Genomic DNA, 11,338 nt, shown 5'->3' on the forward strand with positions numbered 1-11,338 from the left:
TGGGCCGACGAAGAGCTAGCCCAACTTGCGCAAAGGCCCATCGTGGATAGATACAGCAAAAACCCTGAATGAAGAGTACTTGCTACCCATGCCTGAATCATCATAAAATCCCAAAGAAAATAGGAATCCTAGCGCAAAAGGAATTCCGGAAGATACGCGCACCGAAGGAAGATCTTCTCTACAAGGAAAGGTCTTACTCATCACGTTTGAAACTATTCAAGTAGAGTCCTATAAGGAAAAGATTTCGACGCCAAGGAAAAGGGGCCAGCCTTTTACTACTATAAAAGCCCCAATTTCTCACAAATTGAGGTATGCATAATTTACCCTCTCTAGCACTCTAGAGTTGGGAGAATAGTTCTAACTTGACTTTCGGAGGGTATTTGGCCGGCACCACACCGGTGCTCTCTGTTAGGTCTTCCCCTTTTGTCGTACAGGTGCTATTTCGAGTGCGCGAGGACTGTGTGGCTTACTGGTGATTTTTTCGGCTTCATCAAAAACTTTTAGGGATTTAGGAATTAACCACGGAATACACATCTTCATTTTAGTGAGAGCACCAATATAAATATATATATATATATATATAGTTTGGTTGCGTGCTTTAGGCTGTGTTTGGTTGCCGTAAAACGTTTTCCGGAAAATACATATTTTCCGGAAATGCTAATTTCTGGAAAAGGGAAATATTTCTGTGTGTTTGGTTGCATTTCAAAAAATTTTCCGGAAAATATTTTCTAGTGTTTGGAAAAGAAGAAAGGAAAACACAAATCCAGACACAAGCCACAACCCAGAAAACGTTTATCCAGAAAACACGATCGCGATCTCGCCGGCGCGATCTCGCGAAGGCGAGATCGAGATCAACGTCGCGATCTCGCGGTTGACGCTTCGCGAGATCGCGCCGTCGATCGCGATCTCGATCCGGCGCGATCTCGCGAAGGCGAGATCGTGATCGACGGCGCGATCTCGCGAACGACGCTTCGCGAGATCGCGCCGTCGATCGCGATCTCGATCCGACGCAATCTCGCAAAGGCGAGATCGCGATCGACGCTTCGCGAGATCGCGATCGACGGCGCGATCTCGCGAAGCGTCGATCGCCGTCGTCGGACTGGTCCGCGCGCGTGGACTGGAGCTCGGACTGGAGATCGGCGCGGACTGGAGCTCGGGCTGGTCTTCTCCTCTCGCGCGCGCTCTCTCTCTCTCTCTCTCTCTCTTTTTTCGGAAATCATTTGAAGTGAAAATGAAGGCAGAAATTCATTTCCGTGGTCAAACTGAAAATTTCGATCAACAGGAAATCATTTTCCGGAAAATAATTTTTTCCGTGACAACCAAACGCACGCATTTTCCGGAAATTGATTTCTGAAATTGGTTTGAAGCCGATTCAAACGCAGCCTTAATTCACTTAAAAAATAAATAGTACTAAACAAAAAAATATAGAAAAATACTTTGGTGTAATTCTAATATGTTTTGACATGATGATAAAAGGTAATTATAATGTAATTGATCTCATTGATTTAAATTCATTGTATCTAAATATATATCTATATCGAAATAGTAAAATAATAATTGACCAAAGTTATTGGGTTTTATTTGAATTGCGACCTTAGTTTTGAGTGGAATAGCCACCCCCTTCAACTTCAAGTGATTAATGCGGTATAAAAGTCTCTCTTGTTCCATCACCCATGTTTGTCTCCTTTAGTTTGTTTGTTTTCTTTTCTTGCTTTTTTTCCTTTTTGTATTATTTGGTCAACTTGGGTGGCACGCATGCGTACGTGGAGGATATTTGTGTTGTGAAATAAGATAAGTTGCAAGATATGCTCTAAAAAAAAAAAAAACACAGACTATAGCCGCGTTTACAAAAAACGCAACTATAGCCAACCTATTGTTGGGTTTTCAAACGTGGTTATAGACTTAGCATACAACCGCGTTTTTTAAATAAAACTATAGGTTAACTATATAGGCGAGTTTTTAAGTGTTTTTAGCCGCATTTTTTTTGATAGGATCTATTGCTGCGTTCAAAAAATGTGGCTGTAGGTCCAGCCGAATAATTAATATATATATATATATATATATATTAAAGGAGGACCTATAGCCACGTTAAAAAAATGCGACTATAGCTAACCTATAGCCGCATTATAGAAGTGAGGTTATAGATCCTACTGAATAAATACATTTTTTTTTTGGAGGACCTATAGCCGTGTTTAAAAAATGTGGTTATATATTATTTGATCATATTCATATATCTCTTATTCCTGCATCTCTTGTACAAGAGATATATGAATATGATCAGATAATATATTTGATTTTCTCAAGTAGTCATTCACACTTACCACATGTACTGATGTATTGAAGCCAAACTCTTTTTGGCCAACTTGGGTGGCACGCATGAGAAAAGTGTTGTAGTCTTTCTCAAGGCTACATAACACTAATTACTTGTGCAAGTCAACACGGCGTTCTGTACAAGACTTCTTTTACAACAATTTGGTTTTTTTTTATTTATTTTTTTTTTTAAAGAAGGTTAAGGATTACGTGTGTGGGTGTTTTTTCTTATTGTTTGTGTAAAATAAAAAATATATAAAAAAAAAAAAAAGATTTTTATGCTAAAATAGACTGGAAATTTTAGATAAACAGATGCAAATGCTCTTAGCATGCTACTTTCAATAACTTATATACTTAAAACAAGTTCAAAATAAAATAGAAAGGAAATAGCTACCCCTGGAATTAAAAAAAAAAAAAAAATCAATGTAAAATGTTTGGACTTAAAAATAATAAATAAATAAATAAAAAGTCAAATTTGGTTGCGTCAAGGGTAGACAAGTTTGGAGAGAAATTCATTAAATTTGTCATATTATCTTTTTATTGAATATGAATTTTGAAAATCTAAACGTTGGCCTATATGTTCTTTATATTCTTAATGTGCATGTTAAATTTTATTTAAATTGAATGTTATTTACTATTCAATCAATAATTTTTTTTTTTGTGCATAATTTTTTACTACAAAAATTTGAAATTGAAACATATCATTGATAATATATTTATTGATCTTTGATTTTTCTAAAATTTTATAAGTATAGGGAATATAAATACAATCCAACAATTAAATTTGTAAAATTCATATAATAAAAAAATATAGGAAAAATTCGAAGGGGTTTTTCTCCGAAGAAGGCCTTGATAGACAGCCAGGAGAGAAGTAGATTGGTCCAATTTGACTACTATGTCCGTGAGCCTGAAAGAAGAAGGACTAAATGTAATTTGATGCGACAAAAGCAAAACGCAACTTGATGACTTGAGGTGCCCCCAAACCAATTTACTCAAATTATTTTTGTTTCACTAAAAAAATTTTCTTCTTAAGTTAGGGTTTATAATTTTTTTTTTTTTTAAGATATTTCTCAAACAAAAAAAATTAAAGGATGACAAAACATATTAATTGATTTAAAAATAGAGTAATGTTAGAGACACATAAATATTTATAATTTTTGTTATAATTCGTCGCATGACGATTTGTGAGTTACGGAGGTATTAGACCAACATTTGACATTTACTTTTTATAATTTATCACATGATGGGTTGTGATAAAAATTGCAAAACTGTACATGTCCTTAGCATTTATCTTAAAAATAATAGTGTGCGGGTGTTTTTTTTTTTTCTTTTTTCTTTTCAACGAGTATAAACTTTTTTTCCACAAGTAGTGTAATGTTGACACGCAAGTAGAGCAGCCACTGAACCGGGTCAACCTGTAGTTCGCTTTTGGTACCCATATTCAGATTTTTGGTTCTCGTGGGCCATGACCATGAGCTCATATACTTTTTTTTTTAAAAAAAAAAAAAAAAAAAAAAGGAAATTAGTAGCAATATATAGCACAAGCTAGCAGTGCTCGAAAAAACAAATTGCCCGAATAAAGTTGGGAAGAAATGGAAGGCTCGCTTCCTCTCCACATATGCCATGTCAACCCTCTATCCATATTCATCAACAGATCACATACTTTTATCCACTCCATAGCTTTAGCTCTTTTGATTTACTACAGAGCCTCCTTTCTCTCCCAACACCCCAAGACCAGTGCCACACCAATTCTACCATGGCTTCTTGTGTTCGTTGCTGAGCTCGTGCTCTCTTTCATATGGCTCATCGGCCAAGCCTATCGCTGGCGTCCCGTTTCTCGAACAGTCTTTCCAGAAAGATTGCCAGAGGATGATAAGCTCCCGGCGATTGACGTGTTTATATTCACCGTGGATCCAAATAAGGAGCCAACTTTGAAGGTGATGAACACTGTGTTATCGGCCATGGCGCTGGATTATCCACAAGGGAAGCTTCACGTGTATGTTTCAGATGATGGGGGGTCTCCTGTAACTTTGCATGGTTTGAAGGAGGCTTGGCGGTTTGCAAAGTGGTGGCTTCCTTTTTGTAGGAGGTACAGAATCAAGACAAGGTGCCCGGAGGCTTATTTCTCGGCTTCAAACGATGATGATGATGAAGGGTTTGGGAGTTCTGAGTTTATCACAGAGAGAAAGAAGACTCAGGTTAGTGTGTGCGTTTTTTAGTTTATTAAAGTTCTGATTTTGGATTTCTAAATTAAATGTTGAGCAATGATTATTGTACACCAGCTAATATCCACTATCGCACCCACTCAGTTTTAAGTTTTAAGTGTTTTTTTTTTTTTTTTTTTTTTTTTTTTTTTTTTTTTGAGAAACAAGTTTTAACTGTTAAGTGTAAATATTATTAAAAAAAATATGAATATTTGACTTGAGGCAATGATCCCCCAAATTTAAAAAAAAAAAAATTATAATAGTATACAAAAGGTGGACATTATGTAAACGATTGGGCTGTATAATGACTATGGTTTCCCCAAATTATAATAGATTATATATACTGAACTTTTTAACATTTAGGTCCAAGATAATTAGTAATTACTTTGGGCCGCTCCCCAAAAATTTAAAAACTGGCCCTTAAAACCCAACCAAAAAATTAAAAAAATAAAGTCCATCTTTTGGTTGATAGCCTCTCCGTAGACAAACAAAAAAGATTTCCAAAAACAAGTAACAAATGCTTGTACTGTGAGATACCAAAAAGAAAACCCTTTGGCGTCCCGTTCCGTGTTGGTCTTGAGGAATGAGGAGGTAGCTCAAAGAAATTTACTAGACATAATCGCTCACTTTGCTCTGATTTTTTATTTGAGAGAGATGAAATAGTGTTAATATATTAAAATTGAATAGCTGTGGAAATAAATTATTATTATTATTATTATTATTATTATTATTATACACACATGTATGCCCTTAGGCGTATATTAGTAAATCATTTTAGGAAATTTTTTATAAGTGAAAAAATGACTAACTTTTTTAACAGTATTTTTAATTTCTTATAAGAAGTTTTCTAAAACAGATAATTAACGTATGGCCTCAGGACATACATTAACCGGACCCTATAAAATTCTATAAGCTATATACATTAATATCCCTAAGTAGTGTGTGTAGCCATTGATATTATTATTGTAAAATTGTAAATTGGTGAGAAAAACTATATCTAAGTTTCATCCTCTATATATTTAGAGTGAGCTACAAATTTTAGTAAATAAATATGTTGAATTGATGTGTCATCACTTTCTCCAAAAAAAAAAAAAAAAAACAAACAAAAAATTATGTGTCATCGTTTAATATATGAGGTTGTAAGTTTTTTTAGTAGCCTAAGAATTTTTCTATACATCTATATATAAGGTTTTTCTTATCTTGTTTTTGTTTACATGTTCTTTTTAATTCTAACTCAATAGGCTATAAGGTTTGAAATTGATGAAACATTTGAAAATTATTTAAATATATAATGAAAGGAAATATTGGAAACATTAATTTTTATAAGATAGTCTTATTTAATTACAAATCAAGAATTTTTTTAGCGTATGCCCCCCCTCCCCCCTTTAGGTTTAAAGTCTGGGCCATCTTTGGTAACGTGCATCAACTAGAGTAAAACAGGGACGGACCCATAGGGGGGCCAAGGGGGCCCAGGTCCTAGGCCCAAAAAAAAAGGAAAAAAAAATAGGGCCCCCCCTAGCCCAAAGAAAAAAAAGAAGAAATTTTTTTTAATAATAATATTTTTTTTCTAGAGTTGTGTCTCACTCTTCCAAAAATTTAGATTCATTCTCTTTTAATTAGCCTAACTCAACTAGCAACTACTCAATTCAAAAACTTAACAAAAACAAATTTTAAAATAAAAAATAAAAATTTTCAGTCAACCCAGTGTTAGAATACTAGTATTAAGTGTTTTAAATGGTAAATATTTAGAACACCAAATACCAAAAAATTACTATACGAGATATTTCAAATGCAATATTAAAGTAGTAAAAATAAGTTTTGGTTTGTGAAAATAAATATTTTTTGCAACAGTTGATGCTTTTAAGAGACAATATTATTTTTTATTTTTTTTTCTTTGTTAGTAAATGATTGTATATATATACACACACACACATATGCTCTTAAGCGTATTGTAGTAAATCATTTTAGGAATTTTTTTAAAAGAAAGTGAAAAAATGACTAACTTTTTTAACAATTTTTTTTTAATTTCTTATAAGAAGTTTCTTAAAATGGATAATTAATATATGGTCTCAGGGCATACATTAACCGGACCCTATAAAACTCTATAGGCTATATACATTAATATCCCTAAGTAGTGTGTGTAGCCATTGATATTATTATTGTAAAATTGTAAATTGGTGAGAAAAACTATATCTAAGTTTCATCCTCTATATATTTAGAGTGAGCTACAAATTTTAGTAAATATATATGATGAACTGATGTGTCATCACTTTCTCAAAAAAAAATAAATAAAAAATTGTGTCATCGTTTAATACATGAGGTTGTAAGTTTTTTTAGTAGCCTAGGAATTTTTCTATAAATCCATATATAAGGCTTTTCTTATCATGTTTTTGTTTACATGTTTTTAATTCTAACTCGTTAGGCTATAAGGTTAGAAATTGATGAAACATTTGAAAATTATTTAAATATATAATGAAAGGAAATATTAGAAACATTAATTTTTATAAGATAGTCTCATTTAATTACAAATCAAGAATTTTTTTAGCGTATACTCCCCCCCCCCCCCTCTCTTTAAGTTTAAAGTTTGAGCCGTCTCTAGTGTAAACTAATGTGTATCAACTAGTGTAAAAAGGGATAGACCCATAGGGGTGCCAAGGGGGCCCAGGCCCCAGGCCGAAAAAAAGTAGCCCCCCCCCCCCAGCCCAAAGAAAAAAAAAAGAAGAATTTTTTTTTATGATAATATTTTTTTTTTCTAGAGTTGTGTCTCACTCTTCCAAAAATTTAGATTTATTCTCTTTTAATTAGCACAACTCAACTAGCAACTACTCAACTCCAAAACTTAACAAAAACAAAATTTTAAAATATAAAATATAAAATCTTAGTCAATCCAGTATTAGAGTACGTACTAGCATTAAGTGTTCTAAATGGTAAATATTTAGTATTTAGAACACTAAATACCAAAAAAAATACTGTACAAGACATTTCAAATGCTAAAAGTAGCAAAAGTAAGTTTTGGTTTGTGAAAATAAATTTTTTTTTTGCAACAATTGATGCTTTTAAGAAATAATATTATTATTATTTTTTTTTTTTGTCTTTATTAGTAAATGATTGTATCTTAATGTATTAAGAAACAATGATTTTGTGTATTGATCTTGATTGATAATTTGTTAGTAATATATGGATACCTATTTAGATTTTTTTTTCTTCTTATATTTCTGCTCCCCTAGTTTAAAATCCTAGGTCTACCCCTGGTGTAAAACAATCATTATTTAGTGTTAATTGTTTGAGGCACGTTTTAGACGTTTGCTTTTTGCAAGAAAATATTATGTTTTAGCTGCCACATAAACAGATGGGTGCTATTTGGTACAGGAAAGATACGAGATGTTCAAGAAATCTATAACTGAAGTAAAAGAGAGAGGAAGACTTGGTGACAACAGTAGGATCACTGCTCAAGATCACCCTTCTGTTATTGAGGTACTATTTTTATAATGCATATGTGCATATCCCTCACATCCCTTTAATTTTAATCTTGTTTTTTACTTTTGGATACCTCTTATCATAAATTTATAATTTTTTTTTTAAATGTCAACATATTCCTTTTTCTTTACTTTTCGATCATTAATTCCCACCAAATTGTCTAATACACAAAATTTGGCAGGTGATACAAGATGATTCCGATGATAAAGTACAAGAAGACCAAGAAAATATTCCACTTCTTGTTTATGTTGCTCGTGAGAAAAGGCCTTCTCATCCCCATCATTTTAAAGCCGGAGCAGTCAATGTTCTTGTATGATCATTTCCCTCCTATATATACTCTATGTATCATTACTGTATGAAATACTTAGACAAATTTTATTGCAGCAACGAGTCTCTAGCGTGATAAGCAACTCCCCCTACATATTGGCACTTGATTGTGACATGTATTGCAATGACCCGACTTCAGCTAGGCAAGCAATGTGTTTCCACCTTGATCCTAAGATCTCGCCCACACTTGCTTTTGTTCAATTTCCTCAGAGATTCCACAACATCTGTAAGAACGACATCTATGATGCTCAACTGAGATCAGCATATTCGGTATGGAAATTGAAACACAGTGTTTGGAAATATGCATATCAGAGCCTAGTGGATGAAAAATGGAAATTTTTCTCTAATGATTTTTCTGCCCGTTGTAGTTAATGTGGTGTGGTCTAGATGGGCTCCAGGGACCTGTATTGTCTGGCACTGGCTTTTATATCAAGAGGGTGTCATTATGTGGAAGTTTCATACACGAAGGTTTGTTGAAAATTTTATCTATTAATTGCCATTGGGAGAAATATTTACGCTAGAAACACAACAATTTTGCAACTCTTAATGTAGCAAATCGTCATCAAATCATCACTTTCACATATAACCACTACTATAAATCACTTTTCTTAAACACCAATTTCAATAACAATTGTGAAAATGAGTGTGTTCCTCGACTTATTATTATTACAGAAAATGCAGTATAGTTCAATTAGAAAAAGTGGAAGGGAGGCAACACTTTCTGTTCAAATATGATATATATGCCATAACTAAGAGCCATCAATATTGTTGACATGTCATAGTGATGGTAGTTTCACTTTTACTTTTCAGATGTTGATCTCACGGAACTTAAACAGTCATTTGGTTCATCCAATGAATTAATCAAATCCCTTCACGGAAACTACGAGCCTAATGCGATCAATGGTCAACAAGAATTGTTGAAAGAGACTCAAGTATTAGCCTCCTGCACCTATGAAAATGACACTAAATGGGGCAAAGAGGCAATAAATCTCATTAACTTTTTTCCCTATATTATTTATTTTTTTAACCATTAATGGATGGAGCTTGATATAAAATATTTTGACTATTGCTTGGAAGGTTGGTTTCCTATATGATTCTGTGGCAGAAGATTTCTTTACCGGGTTCATCTTACAGTGCAAAGGTTGGACCTCGGTTTATTGTAATCCATCGAGGGCACAATTCTTAGGAAGCGGCAGTGCGAATTTGAATGACTTAATGATTCAAGGCATGAGATGGAGCTCTGGGTTGATAGAAGTCGGTTTCTCAAAGTTTTGTCCCCTCATATATGGTCCACCAAGGATGTCATTTCTTGAGAGCATGTGCTATGGAGAACTGTCATTTTTCCCTTTCTATTTCTTGCCATTATGGTGTTTTGCCACTATTCCACAATTGTGTTTACTCAATGGAATCCCATTGTACCCTAAGGTAAGAACACATACACATTTCCTTCATGATCTCTTATTACATTTAATAGTTAATAAAAGGTTTCCCTCTTATATATACTCATCACTTGTGTCACTGCAGGTTTCAAGCTCATATTTTGTTATATTTTTGTTCATCTTTTTATCGTCTCTAGCTAAACTTTTGCAAGAAATCCTCTTTACTGGAGGGTCATTCCTCTCATGGGTAAATGAACAAAGGATATGGATGATGAAGTCAGTTACATTTCACTTATATGGAACCTTAGATGGTATTATGAAGCGTATTGGTATTAAAGAAGCCAGTTTTGTGCCCAGCAACAAAGTTGATGACGATGAACAACTCAAATTATACGAAATGGGCAAATTTGGTTTCCAAATACCAAACATTTTTCTTGTTCCTATGGTTGCTCTTATCATCTTGAACATGGCTTCGTTTGTTGGTGGACTTGTCAGAGTGGTCTTTTTGGGCGATTGGGACAATATGTTTGTGCAAGTTTTCATCTCATTCTACATCTTAGTTATAAATTTTCCAATAATTGAGGGGATGATAATAAGGAAGGACAAGGGACGTGTTCAACCATCAGTTACTCTATTATCTGCTATGTTTTCCACAATTTTCTTGTTAGTGGGATCATTCATTCTCCATTGCTAATTGGTGAGTATGTATTATAATTTCTTACTAATTATATCATCATTTTGAATTCAATATAGAAAAGACTATTGTAGATGCATTCTACAAATAAAGTTTTTGATGTCCTCTATTTTATTGGTATACCTTTCGTTGTCCTATATATATTTTTTCAATGTGCAAAGAGGAGTTTGCCTAATCCTGTCTTTTGGAACAGGTTATTTTAGGAAAAAGTTAAAAGCAATAAAAAAAAAAATCTGTTGAATAAAATTGGATGGATATTCTCCCAACTGTTGATTTTTATCAAAAATTCAATTCAAAGTTTGAGGTTGAGGAACCACTAATTGGGGATTCGGGAAGATATTATCCTTGAAAGATTATTTCATTTTCCAAGCGTCCCAATCTTCCATGTCTGGTTTTATATTGCTGATTGATATGTACAAGAGATTTTTTCCTTTTCATTATGATAAAATTTTGAAAGTGTTTCAAATGATAAAATGAACGGTTGTTTTGGATTAATAGACTACCAAAAACCTATGACTCAAACCTGTTTCTAACATTTGACACATAATGACATGATAATTAGCATAGAAATGCTAACTAGTGCTCTTAGGACATTGATTAACAATCTATTTTAAGAAATTTTTTACATCACTTTTATGAAAAATGAAAAAAAAAAATCAAAATATTAATTTTTTTTTTCTTTTCCCATGAAAACATTTTTTAATTGGATTATTAACTAATACTCTAAGCAAGGTTTAGAAATACATATCAGACCGTACAATCCGACTGAAAAAATCTCGAACCGCTCATTTTTGCGGTTCTTTTAGTCTCAAGAACTGTCTTATGGGAAAAAAGCAGGGACCCGTGTGAACTGCAGTCGAACCTCACCGTTTTGAAAACCGTGATCATACTGCTTCTCACGGTTCCCTACTTCCCTTTGAATTTGAACCTATAAAAAAAATAACAAA

The 11,338-nt window shown here is 33.3% G+C and overlaps 1 protein-coding gene across 1 annotated transcript; it reads left to right on the forward strand.

Annotated features, from left to right (window-relative positions):
* Positions 1-3,882: 3,882 nt before the first annotated feature.
* LOC115949629 (cellulose synthase A catalytic subunit 7 [UDP-forming]-like) lies at positions 3,883-10,500 on the forward strand. The gene is made up of 8 exons (XM_031066904.1): positions 3,883-4,508; positions 7,884-7,988; positions 8,173-8,301; positions 8,376-8,588; positions 8,687-8,786; positions 9,129-9,298; positions 9,396-9,743; positions 9,843-10,500. Exons 1-8 carry the CDS (start codon positions 3,903-3,905, stop codon positions 10,389-10,391), a joined length of 2,220 nt encoding a protein of 739 aa, XP_030922764.1. The 5' UTR covers positions 3,883-3,902; the 3' UTR covers positions 10,392-10,500.
* Positions 10,501-11,338: the final 838 nt, after the last annotated feature.

Source organism: Quercus lobata, chromosome 6 (genome assembly GCF_001633185.2).
Source record: "Quercus lobata isolate SW786 chromosome 6, ValleyOak3.0 Primary Assembly, whole genome shotgun sequence".
Taxonomy (NCBI): Eukaryota; Viridiplantae; Streptophyta; class Magnoliopsida; order Fagales; family Fagaceae; genus Quercus; species Quercus lobata.